Source organism: Rhinolophus ferrumequinum, chromosome 3 (genome assembly GCF_004115265.2).
Source record: "Rhinolophus ferrumequinum isolate MPI-CBG mRhiFer1 chromosome 3, mRhiFer1_v1.p, whole genome shotgun sequence".
Taxonomy (NCBI): domain Eukaryota; kingdom Metazoa; phylum Chordata; class Mammalia; order Chiroptera; family Rhinolophidae; genus Rhinolophus; species Rhinolophus ferrumequinum.
The window spans coordinates 99144186-99159330 of NC_046286.1; the positions used below are offsets into that span (position 1 = coordinate 99144186).

Here is a 15145-nt window from a genome sequence, read left to right on the forward strand (position 1 = left end):
GAAGTTTTCGTTCCGAAGCTTAGATGAACTTGATCGAGTTTCTGAGCCTGGAGATAGAACGTGAGTTTTGCCTGGGATTGTCAGGTTGACCCTTGAGCTGGTGTGGGTATCTGACCTGGGCATTGGAGCTCTGGTTGAGAATTGATAATCAAACGCAGTGCACCAGGCTGAAAGGAAACCAGCCCCATTGCAAAGTAATTAGAAATCTTTTCCTTCAAAACTGACTTTTGATTATTGTTTTTGAAGTCATGTGGTACGATTGTCTTTCATTATTATAGACTAGGCCACATGCAGTAGATAAGATTTTGAAATGAAACAATATAAAATATCAAATGATATTTGCAAACTATAGGTAATGTGCATTTAGGAAATTAAGAAAGCACTAAATCCTCTAGTCACCAAGTGAAAAAGATACACATCCAGCATTTGCTTTCAACACCTGATGAGCAATTTAAACATTGGGCTTATGTCCACTTGTCACTTACTATACTATAACTGCTTGCTGTATATTTAACTGCTATAAGTTGACTTTCAGTGGTTTGGGTCTTGAGTAAATGATTATTTTTTTCTTTTTTTTTTTAAGATAAAGAAGGAGTGCCAGAATGTCATGCTATTTAGATTTCAGAAATTAGTGTGCTGAGTTACAATTTCTTTTTTCTTTTCTTCAAGGGAAATTCAAGTGCCCCATGCGTCACCCAGTAACTTGTGTTAGCGGGAGCACAGCCTGACGAATCACATGTATAATCCTAAACTCTTTCTCCTGTTTTCGATTAGCATCTATGGGTCTTGCAGATATGATGTCTCCTGGTGAATCCAAATTGCCCCTGCCTCTCAAAGCAGACGGTAAAGAAGAAGGGACTCCACAGCCTGAGAGCAAGGCGAAGGTATTTGCTTTCTCCTCTGCACGCGGCGTGGGGCCTGCCTTGCTAAAGCTGCCATGTTGTTCTCTACTCCCTGGTGTTGGCCGACACTTTTTTTCCCATTTGGTTTCTTCTCTCTGCATGCCTTCATTTTGTGCCACATGTTTGTAGTCTTTCTTTCTTTCCCCACCCCCCTCATGGTGTGGATCTGAAAGTTACTAGTTCTGATGGCATTAACTCACGGTCGTGGGAGAGGGGTGGAGGGACAAGACCACCTAGGAGAAATGCTTTGGGGGTGGGGAGAAGTCAGGGATCTTGCCTGGTGTTGAAACTTGCAGCCATTTTCTCTGCCTTCAGTTTATAGCTTCCTGTTTTGGCCGCCTCAGCAACAACAACATACTTAATATTTTGCTTTCCTGCCTTATTTGATAAATAAGGTGAACAGCTTTTTTTTTCCTTTCTTTCTTTCATAAGGGGTAACCCATGCTTAGCATTCCATGTAAGCTTGAAGTCAGCATGGGGGCTCAGTGGCCTTATCCAGCAGCCGGCACACTCAGCGATTATACTAATTAAGAATGTTGTTTTAATACCTTTATGTGTGTGCGTGTGTGTGTGTGCGTGTACATGTCTTTATATATATCTGTTATATATAAAAGTTAGTCTGTTAAACTGGATGTGCTTTGTGTTATTTTAAATAAAGTTTGCCCTACCGTTGTCAATTTTTTTTTTTTTTTTTTATTCCTCTACCACAGGATAGCTACAGCTCTCAGGGTATTTCTCAGCCCCCAACCCCCGGCAACCTGCCAGTCCCCTCCCCCATGTCCCCCAGCTCTGCTAGCATCTCCTCATTTCATGGGGATGAAAGCGATAGCATTAGCAGCCCAGGCTGGCCAAAGACTCCATCAAGCCCTGTAAGTGGCTCTGGTTGTTTGTTTTTTTTGCTTTTTTGGGGTTTTTTGATAATTAATTCTACGTTAATGCTTGCTTATTTACTTGTTTTATAAGACTTTTTCTTCAGTAATTTATCCATGAAAGGGATTTCTTTATAATTATATTAGTAACAAAATGAGTAAAGTTTATGTGCATCATAGAGTTGATATCTGGTAATGAAACCGCCATATAAAGAAGCACCTCTGTACCAAGCATGCGATTGTGTTACTGGGTCCAAACTCCTTCACACAGTGACTTTGTTTAAATGTCTAATCCATTGTGCACTTAAGAAATTTAAAACGAGTTACTTCTCCATTTACATGGGAACTAATAGCAGCCACAGAGTAAATGACAAGTTTGGCCTCTGGCCTAAATCTTTCATGGACTGTTTTATCTGAAACATCTTATTTCAAAACTGCCTACCTGAAAATATAAATATTACACTCTGGGCACGGTTGAGCATAATATCAGCCCTGCTTTGTTTCAATCCACTTGTCAGAAATTAACAGAAAAGTTTGGAAATGTTAGTGCTTATAACTATTTGGAATGCTGTTTTTAGGTTAATAATGTATGCCTACATTACAATCAGTTGAGATGAAAAATTATATCCTGCACAAGACTGCTGATAATCTTGATGAAATTACGTGTTGCTTTCCATATGACATAAAAAACAAAAATGATAATGTATATATAAGATAATTATTTTAGCCTTTATGTTCTTCTGCCTGTAGAGCCTTTGTTTTCCTACTAAAGAAATTAATTCTGTGCCATTAAAAAAAAGAACGGTACTGTAATAACCTTTATTTTACATTCATATAGGGAATCAAAAGATCTTTTAAAGAAAAAAAAAACCTTAACATGCAATTACTTGCCAAGAAGACTTAATTAACACGCTAATTTTTGTAAGACAATGTGTTGGAGAGCATGGCTCAGGAAAAGAAGTTGGAGAGAAGAAGACTCTAAGTGCAGAGTCTGGCAATCTAGTCAAAACCCCAAAAGGAGGCTGCTATTAATTATCCATTCACCGCTTTAAGCAGATAGTTTGCAGAGTTGGTGGTTCCAGTAAATGTTTGTAAAACTCATGTGGAGCTCTAGTCTAACCAGCATTTTCCTTTTCAGAGGAAGAAAGGGCAGACATTCACTGGTACCTTCTCTGTAGACATATGTTTCACTTTTGAAACAAACCAAGATGAAATGAAAAATGCGTCTAGGATGGGTTAAGCAGGACTAATGGGAAGGGAGAATGCAGCTCCTTAATTCTGATACCTTTGTATTGTCTGCTTTGAGTCTCAGAAGGCAGCCAGCATTGTGGGGCTTTCCCCATAATGTACCCTGGTTTGGTTTGGTTTTATTTTAATCGTAAGAAAAGCATTTTTGAATTAGTAATACTCTCAAGTTAACAGGTTGAACTCAAATTACAACTCTTCAAAAACATTTGTATGTTGGCTCAGAGGGAAAAATATTAGAGGTTGAAAATCTTTAAAATTTTAAGACAATAAGACTGATAATTTATTAAAAACAAAAACTACTAGTAGACTATATTATGTTTAAAAATTCCACCTTGATAATTTCTGAATTATAAAAAATGAATCTTTATTGTATTTTAACTTAGTAGTTGCATAAACCCCACTTTCCACTTAAATATAAGGAAAAAGTAAACTGAATTGTTAACTTAATTTTCTGATGATTATACAATTATACTTTAAAAAATTGCACGTTACTTTTCTTTTTCCTAAATACTTCTCCATATGTTATCTCTTCCTGTACTGTAACCATTTTAAGAATTTACAAGCAAACTCTGGCTCCACTGGTAGGTAAAGACAAGAGAAGCTGTGGTTCCAGATAGTGGAAAAGGTTAGATGATTGCTCTATATTGAGAAAACAGCCATTCTCTTGAATAAGAGGCTAATTCAAGAAAGGAACGAAAGGAGATTGTAATGAAGGACCTCAGATTATCTCTGCTATCAAATCACTGCAGATACATACAATTTAGGAATATTTAACTGCTCCTTCTGAGATAGAATGTCAATTTGTACTTAAAATTGCTCTTAAAAGTCTCCCTAACAAAGGCTGTCTAATAGCAGGCCTGAGATGAACTAAATAATGAAGATGCTCTTTGCTTTGACAGCATGTTATGGACCAGCACTGTTGTTACAAAACATTCTCAAATAAAAATAAACATTTGCACATACACATATTACTGGGCATATGGTAAAGACTGCTGAAATGTAAATCTGCCTAAAAGACTTGAGGAAAATGTACTTATAGACTTAATTAAATTTCATGCAAGGAAGACATTTGTGGCACTATAATAATGTCTTGCTATAATTTTGCAGCAATCTCCATTCCTTTTTCTTGCCTCCACGACAGTTTCATGCAGTGGGATACAATTTTCACAACACGGAAACAATATGAGATGGTCCTAGTGACCTGGAAAAGTTAACCCCATCTTTCTGCAGGGCTAGTTTGCCCATTGTCAGTGGGTACAGTGTGTAAGACTTTTATCCAAAGGTCACATCATAGCTAATGTCTGAACAAAAAAGGTCTGCGTTGAGCCTGATCAGTGATAGAGTGCATACTCTTTATTTCCTGAGGCTGTTGTTTCTCTTCATGTCCTGTTTCTGTGTTCAGACACCCAAATACTAACTGGTGATCGGCTGGGAAGCCGACCTGGGGGCACACCGGGAGTGCAGATGTTAAATGCCGGCCGTGGGCACGATCCCCGCTCAGCTTTCAGTCTTATTAGATAGTGTCCACATTCACAGAGCACCTTGCTCACAGAAATCCTTTTTATATGATATTTTAATCAGTCGTTAATTCTTATTTGGATGGTGCTAGACTTTTCAGACCTTGTTCATCCATTTAAGTATTCGTTCATAGAACAAATATCTACCTACCGAGTACCTGAGTACCTTCGGCGTACACCCACTGTTGGTGTTTCCAGATCAGCAGGAACCCTGCCTTGTGGAAGCTGTAACCCCACGCAAAACACAGGCTTCTGTCCACTGTGGAGCCAGGTGCCGCCAAGGGCAGATAAAGCCTGCACGGAGGCTTAGAGAAGGGGAGCAGGCACTGTGGGGGCCTCTTCTAGGACCTAACACGTAAACTGAGGCCCAACCGCTTTCTTTTCATTGAGATGCATTTTCCCGCATACGGCTCCATAAAAATGCTTTTTGAAGCTCCAAAAACTATGAAAAATAAAATGATTCTATTAAAAACTATTATCTTCATTAAGTTTTTCTCATTTTAAGAGAACAAATTGAGATATGCAGAAGTTAAACTGAAGTTCATTTAACAGAGAAAGAAAGATAAGTTAAAATATGTACAGTCAAACTAAGTAAACCATTATTTTAGGCCTGTTTCAGGTTAGGAGAACCCACTCCTTTCGTAACAAACTTCCAGGCCCTCACTGCTCGGGTCACGAGCAACTTCGTCCAGAACCCTTCCTTCCCCAGTTTGGGTTTGGGGAGGACTGGGCCAGACACGGCAGTTGAGTCTTAGGTTCAGGATGTTGGTAGAGCTACTCAGAGCAATTTTAAGTTGGAATGATTGCTTTTATTTCTCTCATCCTTCAATCAAATCTGAAACTTTTTCAGTTTTTCATAAATGAAACGTAAGTTGGAGGTTGGTTTTTTAATTATTTTTTTAGGTAAGAATGCTTTTTTGCTTGTGTCCTTATTTCAAATTTTCATTTTTAAAAAACATTGGATCCACTTTTTTAGAGTACCTCCCCAAAAGAAAAAAATTTCAATACTAGCATTTCAAAACTTCCTAGTAATAAGTACTCTATTAATGATGACAAAGCTCCTGAACTATTATCAATAGGAGAACCTGGCGTAAAATGTGTTAGAACCGTTTCTTGTCCTAGTCAAATATTCCTTGGTTATAATAAGAATACGAAAATAAATGTTAAGAACTTATTCTAAAAGATCACACTATTTTTTATCCTTCCACTCTACATTTTTTTTATTTACATAAACTGCATCATCCATTTTTATAGATTTGATGTAAAGACTCTATGCCTGAATAATTCTGAAGCTGAAGGCTTAAAATTTCAGCAAAAACAGCTTGGGAGAATTATACGTTAATTGGAGGGAACGCTGCCATTCACCAGCTTCGTTGGTTTCATTTTCAGGCATCCTTTCTCAGGCCCTACTTTTATTGGGGATCAAGATCTTGCTCAATAAGGTAGCATCAAACCTCAATGGCAATCGTGTTTAACCCCCAGAATTTCAGCAATATGTTTAAAATTACATTAAGCTAGATATAATGGAAAAGAGTTAAGAAAAAGTCCATCTCAAATAATGGCTAGCCATTGCAGATGACAACCTAGTAAGTCAACATGAGTAAGTGAAGTAAATTACTGTTCCAAAGACATTTTATGGGGACTGCAGAAGTGATTTTGTACAGTAACCCCAGAGTTGCAAATACTACAAGTACACAAATATTGCCACAAATACAGAGACATAAAAGAAAGGGAAAATATACAGTTGGGCGGTTTAGGACTAAAAGTGTTCCCTTCCCAGATCACATAATCCAGATGGTGGGCGTCAGATGTGCAGAAACAGCAACTTTTGACATTTTAGTATCAAATAGAGTTAGAAAAATAAAAGACCAGGAATTAGAGCATCAGTAAAAACCACATGGGCCCATAAACCCATGTGCGTAAAAGTAAATGTATATATTTATCCATAGATAGGCTGGAAATATGAAATAGCACGTGTTCATGATTAAAGCATGGCTGCCTAAGAAAGCTATTAAAATAATTATCTAATTGCCCCTTACCATGACAGAGAAGTTCAAGACCTCTTAAGTAGGGAAAGCTGGTTATCGTGAGTAAATGCCACAGCTTTAGAAGCCCACGAATGTATAAAGCTCTCAAATGAGCATAGGGCCCACACCACTAGTTCCTGTGATATATGACCTACCTTTTATTTTTCAGCAAGCACCATGCATTTGCTGTTCCTCCATACAATTTAGAGTTTCAGTGAAGACACACAGTAGCCACTATTTTGACAAGGAAAAGTAGGGTCCATGTAGTTTTTTGGGCTCTGTAATACCACGTGTGAAATTTTAAGTTCACTGTGATCATTTTATGAGCTAACACCTTTTATTTTTAAACATGACGTGAGTCGTCATTGGAACCTTGCCTTCTGGGATTCAACGCTTATTGTATCAATAAAGTGAAAAAGATTTGGGGTTTTGTTTTTTAAGTATATAAAAGAGGGAGTTTGGGCCTGTATTTAAAGTCAAAGTAAATTCTTAATTAAGAAATGTATAGTTTGTGCCTGAACTAGTAGCCTTCATTCCTAATTGTTGTGTGATAGCAGTAGTTTTTAAATTTCTCCTCCTTTTGTACTTGGTAGCTCATTACTTTTTTCTCACCTTCTTCCCTTTCCCTCTGCCCACCCCTGCCCCATCTCCAAATGCCCCTTCTGGGCTTTAGAAGTCCAGTTCATCCACCACCACTGGAGAAAAGATCACAAAGGTGTATGAGCTGGGGAATGAGCCAGAGAGAAAGCTGTGGGTTGACCGCTACCTTACCTTCATGGAAGAGAGAGGCTCCCCTGTCACAAGTCTGCCTGCGGTGGGCAAGAAGCCCCTGGATCTGTTCCGGCTCTATGTCTGCGTCAAAGAGATTGGCGGTTTGGCACAGGTGAGATGGAATAAGCACGTGAACAAGGAGACGTTACCAGGGAGCTCTCACATCAAGTTTCCGTGAATATGTAGACTCATTGTTTTCTCACGAAGAAAAAGCTAAGCCTGTGAGAAAGTCACCTGTACCGGGGTCCATGTGGGGGAGCAGAGTGCTGGGGCTGGGGACCGTGGCTTTGCAGCCAATTGACAGTATGACCTTGACAGGTCATTTATATGGACCGCAGTCCTGATCTGTAAATTGAGACACTTGGGCTAGATTTTTCTTGAGGGTCCCTGACAGCTGTAGAATTCTGTGGAATCTGCCAGGATTCTGTGGAATACTCCAGAAGTGTTTTGCACATGACTAAATCAATAGTCTGGATCAGATACAAGTCAAATCCACAGTTTACCTCTGTCCCAAGCAATTTATCAAGAAAGCTGTCATACTTGTAAAACTGCACCTGGACCCCTGACCTCTTGTGCAACAAGGCGGTCAGTGCTCATTTTTCGCAGGGCTGGGACTACGGTGGTGCAGCTGGCTCCTGGGGCGCAGAGTTCCAGGAGGCGCTTGTTTTCAGGGCTGTGCAGGTACCTGACTCTCAGAGCAAGTGCCCCTTAAATGTGGTAGCCTCGAGGCCACACTTGCCTCACCCTAGTCCTAGCCCTGCCTTGAGTGTGGAGTCCAGTTGGTGTGTGCGTGTGCTGCAGTGGGGATGGGAAACGGTACCAGGGCAGGTGTTCACTGCATGCAGGAGTCACCTGCCCCCAGAGAAAAGATGAGGAAACTGACAAAATGAAGTACAATAGTATTGTGGCCCAGGGACTCTCAGGGTAGGTGGCAGGGCCAGGTCTGCTTCCAAAACTTGTGCTCTTCCCACCTACCAGCAGTTCTCAGGTCTAGCTGTGCATTAGAGTCACTTGGAAGCTGTGAAAACCTGTTCACACCTGGGCTCCCACCCAGGTCAATGAAGGGAGCCACTCTGGGCCCCAGGGGGTCTAATACACAGTGAGGCACCCTGCATTCCACCCTGGTGGTGCAGGTCACTAACTATCCAACGGCAAGTCATCTAACCCCAAGTATTACCCAGGGCCCATCCTGGTCTCAGTGCTCTGCAGCTCTGGGGGTGCAGGAGAGGCCTGTGTGCTCTGTCCTCCCTGAGGTTCTCCATCCAACCATGGACCTGAGACCTAAACTGAAACAACTGGAGCTGATTCAAGACTTTGCGTAATTTGACGATGAATCAAACACTGCCGACCAAGTGTGAGCGGTGGTCAGCGAAGGGAGATATCAAGATGCATGCCTCCCCTTTGCACCTGGATGCCTGACCTGTCCCCTCTGCACCTGGGCCCCTGACCTCTCCCCTCTGCACCTGGGCCCCTGGCCTCTCCCCTCTGCACCTGGACCCCTGGCCTCTCCCCTCAGCACCTGCCCCCGACCTCTCCCCTCTGATCCTAGGTCCCTAACCTCTCCCCTCTGCACCTGACCCCTGACCTCTCCCATCTGCAACTGACCCCCAACCTGCCCCCTCTACTCCTGAGTCCCTAACCTCTCCCCTCTGCACCTGGACCCTTGACCTGTCCCCTCTGCCTGGACCCTTGACATTTCCCTTCTATACCTGATACCTGACCTCTCCCTGCTGCACCTGGACCCCTGACTTCTCCCCTTTGCGCCTGAAATCCTGATCTCCCCTCTGCACCTGGACCCTGACCTCTTCCCTCTGTATCTAGACCCTGACATAGATTTTTTTAGAATCCCCAGGATACTAAACAATTGGGCGCCACTCATCACAGACAGAATTGTAAAGATTGTTTGGATACCTTACTCTTGACTCAGCTGTGTGCAGTACCACGCTGGGTCTGCAAGTGAGTGTCTGCTAGCTTAGCTAATGAGCAATGCTTGAATGTAGCTGCGATTCGCGGTGGTGGGCACTTGGCATTCGTCACTCATACCCATCAAACTGGTGACCATCAGATGTGGTTGGAGCAGGTGCTGCAACCACACATACTGAACTCCAAGCCTCATTTTTCCCAGGCAGCGCTCTGTGTAATTTCTGAAGCAATCCACAGGCCTGCTTGTTGCAGGCTGGCATTAAGTGCCAAAGTGGCATCAATCATTTTCGTGAGCGTTCTATAGTTTGCTTATCCTGCACCATTTAGTATTAAGTAAATGGATAGAAAGAGCTTTGTGAGAAAGTTTGAATCCCAAAAGTTAACATTTCATTAAAAACCACTTGTCTCCTTTACGCTTACCATGCTTTTGAACACAGGACATATCTAAAGGCAAAATATTCCCCAGTATTTGCAGGTCTTCACATTTCATTCATGTAGTTGAACCCTCCGTAACTCTGTTCCCAAGTGGGAATCCAAAGGTTCAAATAATGCCTAAAATCCATACATAACATTTCAGGATTTGTTTTTCTCTTCTCTTTTTTGCAATTGTATTCTCTCCAGCCTACGTGTAAGTGGGAACCCTGGATGGTCCCATGTGCGCCTGCCACTTCATAAGCCCCAGAGGCCTGCCGGGTAGGCCAGCTGGTGGCTTGTGCTGGGCATTTACGTCGGTGTCATTTGGACAGAGGCCTCGTTAGCCTTTGTACCGAGTGTCGTCTTTGCCCAGCAGCACAAGAAAGCCTCACGTGAGAGGATGGACGTGGCTGGAATTACAGGCTCATCATTCTGGGAGCTGGTGGCAGTCGGAAGGAAACATTGTTTTTCATATCAAGACTCAAACACTTCAATTGCAAAAATAGTTCTGTTACTGTGTTTTAAATTAGTTTTTAGATGCCCTTTTTTTTTTTTTCTAATTAGAGGTGGGAAGGGGAGAGTGTGAGCCAGAGTGTACATTTCCTGAGATAAATCTCCAGCTCTAAGCAGCACCGGCTCTGGAAGAGTGCAAGGCGTTAGAAGATACACCAGGCAGAAGAATCTCAACGACGAGCAATGCCTTTTATGTAGCTATCAGCAGGCTTCTTAATGGTTTTATAACTGTAAATGCTGCCTTTGCAGGACTGAGTGGGAGTAATGAGCATTAGTTAAAAGAGGCAAATGAAAAAAAAGTAAACCAAGACATTAAGCGCTTTTTTTGTCTCCTGGCTTTAAACAAGCCACTTTGCTGCAAACCAATGATCCTGCCTTTTTTTTTTTTTTTTTTTTTTTGCTAGGTTAATAAAAACAAGAAGTGGCGTGAACTGGCAACCAACCTCAACGTTGGCACTTCAAGCAGTGCGGCGAGCTCCCTGAAAAAGCAGTATATCCAGTACCTGTTTGCCTTTGAGTGCAAGATCGAGCGCGGGGAGGAGCCCCCGCCGGAAGTCTTCAGCACCGGGGAGACCAAGAAGCAACCCAAGCTGCAGCCGCCATCTCCTGGTAAGTGGGCGCACTGCAGCCAGGGCACCCGCACCAGCCAGGCCGGGGTCTGTGGAGGCCTCTCCACAGCCAAGCACACAGGACGCGGGGTCTTCCAGAGGAAGCGGGTGTTTTGTGTTGTCTGTTTACTTGGACCACCCCTCGTTGGCAGTGTCTAGGGAAAGAGGGAATAAAATTGGGCCTACTACCCTTTCTGGTCAGCACTTTGAAGACACCACTCTTTAGCTTTATTTTCTTTAGGCAAAACGGACTTTGGAATTCTGAGCTATCTTTATTCCAAGGTATTTTGAAATATTCCATCTAACTCTGTCAAAATAAGTATCCCAGTAAGTTGTGCTAGTTCTTTTGCACTCTGGAAAGGAACACGCTGCAGTTGGCTCAGCTTCTGTCGGGGTCGCTCAGATTTGTATGCTAGTCAAATGGAATTGGGACTTGGTTTTTAATGTGCCCTGCCCACTCCGGGAATTCAGCACACTGTCATGGTAAAGTCTGTACGGCCGTGTTTCTGAGACAGGAGCCCGTAGCTTTGCCCTGGAGACCAGGAGTCTCAGGAATAATGGCGGGCAAGTTACCCAAACTCTCATAAGCAAAACCAAGTTTGATCCTGCCTTTTGTCTTGTCTCTCCACTCAACTGCTGGAGGCCCTGCCATTCTTTCAGTTCTCCTGCTAGCCTTTGCTCTACTGTTAGTGCTTCAAATTTGAAATTACTAAGTCATTACATTCTGATAAATACAATACTAGAGATGAAAAGAAATTTGCATCATCCTTAGTTCTGAGTGGTGACCTCACTCAAGTTCACTGCTGCTGTTCTCTTGTCTGTTTCTGGCCACTTCCAAGCCCTGTGATGGTCGTCATTTACCCATCTGTCCTGCACATAAGGTGGGGCTACCGTTTCCCATTGCATGGGCCTCTTGAGGGATACAATCATGTAGCTAATTGCCAATATTTCCTGAGCACTTAGTGTGCCAGGCACTTTTCTAAGTGCTTTATCATTTCATCTTCACATCAGACCTGTGATGCAGACACTTTTAAAATCCATAAGAAAACTAAGGCCCATAAAATCTAAGTCACCTGCCCCAAGTCACACTGATAGTGGGAGAGCTGGGCTTGCTCCAGGCTGTGCGGCTCCAGAGTTAGCCTGTACCCACGTACTCATCTGCCTGTATTTGAAATACCTCTGTAACACGTAAGATGTGTACACGTAAAGGATGGTATCTATAAGCCAAAGAAAGAAGTTGTTTCTCGTTTTAATTTAGCTGCTCTCTGGAAGGCAATGCTGCACCTAAGGTCGCTAGTCAAGGATCGCACATAAATACTTTTTAGGCCCGACATGCACTAGCCATGAATATACCCAGATTGACATCTGTCGGTTCTAAGTACAAGTAGAAATCTTCCTCTCTAACCCCACCCTTAAATATCTGAAGCATTTGCCAGTTATGGTGGGCCTGAAAAACTGTGAAATCTAATTTTAAAAATCCCACAACATTACATTCACAGAGTAAAACAAGCTGCCTATGAACAGCTCTGAAACTATTTTTCCAAAATAAAAACCCAGTGGGGTGTTGGGACCAAAGTGGCGACGTCTGCAAAGATCTAAAGGTGTATTTTATTTGCCAGGAAAGAACTCGTGTCACTGAATGGCCTACACTTGTGTGTGGAGAATAGCTCTCCCAGTGTGCGTCAGCTTCAGGACAGGAAATCCCGCTGAGGTACAGATCCCGCAGAAAGCACAGGCCCGTTCTCTTAACAGTCAGCTTTTTCCTTTTTAAACTGCCGTCTTTATGGCAGCATTATCGTTTTAACTGCACAAAAGAGCTTGGATTGCAGGTGCACTTGTGATAATCCATTTTTCTCCGTGGCCCAAATGGAGCTGAAGTCCTAGGAAGCAAGCGGCAGTGGAGGAAAGCTTCCTGAGCTTAGCTGTTCAGTCAGCGCATGGCCCAGGAGGCAGCTCCCAGCGTGCACAGGGGCTGGTCTGCTCGTCATCCGTGTCCTGTGTGCTGCTCAAGACATACTGCTCAGCAAGACAGACGGACACGAGGAGGGTCAGTGGGGTAGTGAGGAACATCAGTCCGTATCCAAGGGTTTCCCCAGTGCCCGTGAACCAGTGTACTCTCCGATTCCAGAGCTATCATTAAGGAAATTATGTCTGAAACGTTTTTATTGTCAAAGAAGGGGAAAAAAATTATTCGCAACAATGTGCCATTTCAGGGGTCACATAACGACAAAATTTTTAAAAGCTAATTTTCCACCAAAATCTGTGTTCTTTGAAGTCAGTTTTTCCCATAAGAACATAATTGTAGTTTATTTCTTACCAGCACATTCAGGCAAACTAAATTACAGTATTCCTATGAAATATTCTAGATTGTTTTTGTTAATGGTCACTCTGAACCAACTTAAATCCTTGGATCATTTGGCTGTATTCTAAGAGCATTCAAGTCATCCGTCTGTATCCCACTTTTGATTTGTCTCCTATGGATCTGATGTTCAATTGTGTCGGCCCTGGGAGCTGTAAACCCTCAGCCCTTTAAGGTAGATCAGGGTCTTCAGTGTGGACTGGCTGTGTGGTTTCTCACACAGAGATCCAGATTACTGCAGTCAGCAGAAGAAGGCCCCCGAATGAAACCTGAGCAAGTCCCAGGGTACAGGTGCACCTTTCAGGTGCCAGTGGGAATCTCGTTATAATAAAACTCTAAAATTTTAGTTTGTGGAGTTTTCATGAACAGCCTCTGGAATCACCTCCCCAGGTGGCCTGGGCAGCCTGTAAACTAGAGTGGGGGAGGGGAGGGGCAAGAAAGCTCCACATTCAATTAGTAAGTCTGTAACCAAAAACCCATCCATCTTTGCTGGCAGGTGGCTGACTGCGCTTCTATTATTAGCTGACAGGTGATGTCACAAAACCTGTCATGGATCCAACTAGGGAATCCTCAGTGGAAGATAAATGAGAAAGGGGCTTGGGTTATAAACAAAGGTGCCCTCTGGGTGACCTCTAGTCACTGTAGACCTGGGACAGATCAGCTATTCTTCCTTCTCCCCACCCTACTTCCCACAACCCCAGCCAGAACTAGGGCACCAGGTTCGTGCTGTGTAAATTATCTTCCCAGCTAGGAGTCTGGCTGTACAGTCTGAAGTGTGTGAATGTACTTAACCTTCAATAACCTTTCCATTGTTTACTTTCTAGTATACATTTGTAGCTTCTGGCAAAAGGTAGGGATATCCTAGAGAGAGTGCCAGCCTTCGCTATTAATGGAGCTTTAAGAGGTCGCATTTTTTTCCTGAAAGGAAGAAACTCTGGCAACAGGGAAGAATTTTTTCTTCTTTTTTTTTTTTTTTTTTATGAGCTGTAAATGTGAATACTTGTAAACAAGGGTCATTCTGAAATCACAGCCTTGTGAGCCATGTTTCCAGGGAAGCCTTGCAGGCCGCTATGCTGGCCGGCCCTTGGCTGAGATGCCCTAGATAGATGCCAGTTATTTCCCCTGCCAGCTCTATGGGGCAGTCTATAGGATTGTCCTTATATATTTATAAAAGGCTCTACTTTTTTCTTTTATTACATTTACTTTTTTAATATGCATTTCTAGGCCTTCACCAAAATTTGGTTTTACAAGCCTGAGTTAGTAAGGTTTTTGTTTGTTTGTTTTTTAATATCTACCTCTGAAAAGATACCCACATTAAAAGTAAGTCTTGCTGGTGTTTCTGATAACTTGCCTGAGTCACGTTCATCCTAGGCAACCAGGGGAGGCGTCATACAGATACACAGTCTCACTGGCTAGTCATCAGCACCCATTCCCGACTAGGCCAGACCTGGGCAGGCCTGATCTCGCGAGAGACGGCCAAGTTCAGCTATCGGAGGCTTTCTGAGTAGAAGGGATAGACCCGTTGCCATTTCTGACTCCTTTATAGCGCACTCTCTAATCTCTGGTGATCAGTTTAACTCAGGTTCCTCTAAAGTACAGTGTGGATGGTGGTGACCGTCATGAGCCTTGGGGACTGCATGGGACCGGAACTACAGAGAGTAACATACACAATAGTATTATTTACAAGCAGCCCGTGATTCTGCCATTTGATATAGTTCTGAAAGTATTTATTGTAAACTGCATGAAGGCAGGGATTCCTGCGTGGAATCCAGGCACAGAAAAGAACCTACAATATAGTAAGCACATTATTTATTCAATAACTAATCAATAAATGAAAACAATATCTATTACACCTAACATGCTAAGGACTGTGATCAGTGATAGAGCAGAAACCCTTAAAATATTAGTTTTTCCTATAAGGGGAGGTTGATTTTTTTTTTTTTCAATAATCTCAGTTAAGTTTTGAAAAGATCTGCTCAATTTGAGCTCTTTTA

At 42.6% G+C, this 15145-nt stretch overlaps 1 protein-coding gene across 2 annotated transcripts in view; it reads left to right on the forward strand.

Moving 5' to 3' along the window:
• ARID1B (AT-rich interaction domain 1B) overlaps nt 1-15145 on the forward strand; it is a 398528-nt gene that overhangs the window by 365836 nt on the left and 17547 nt on the right. Inside the window, exons 11-14 of one of the 2 annotated variants that reach the window (XM_033096399.1) lie at nt 775-884; nt 1613-1771; nt 7237-7446; nt 10589-10793. In XM_033096399.1, coding sequence (XP_032952290.1) covers nt 775-884; nt 1613-1771; nt 7237-7446; nt 10589-10793 — 684 coding nt within the window. The remainder of the gene's footprint in view (nt 1-774; nt 885-1612; nt 1772-7236; nt 7447-10588; nt 10794-15145) is intronic. The other variant, XM_033096409.1, reaches the window with a different exon arrangement.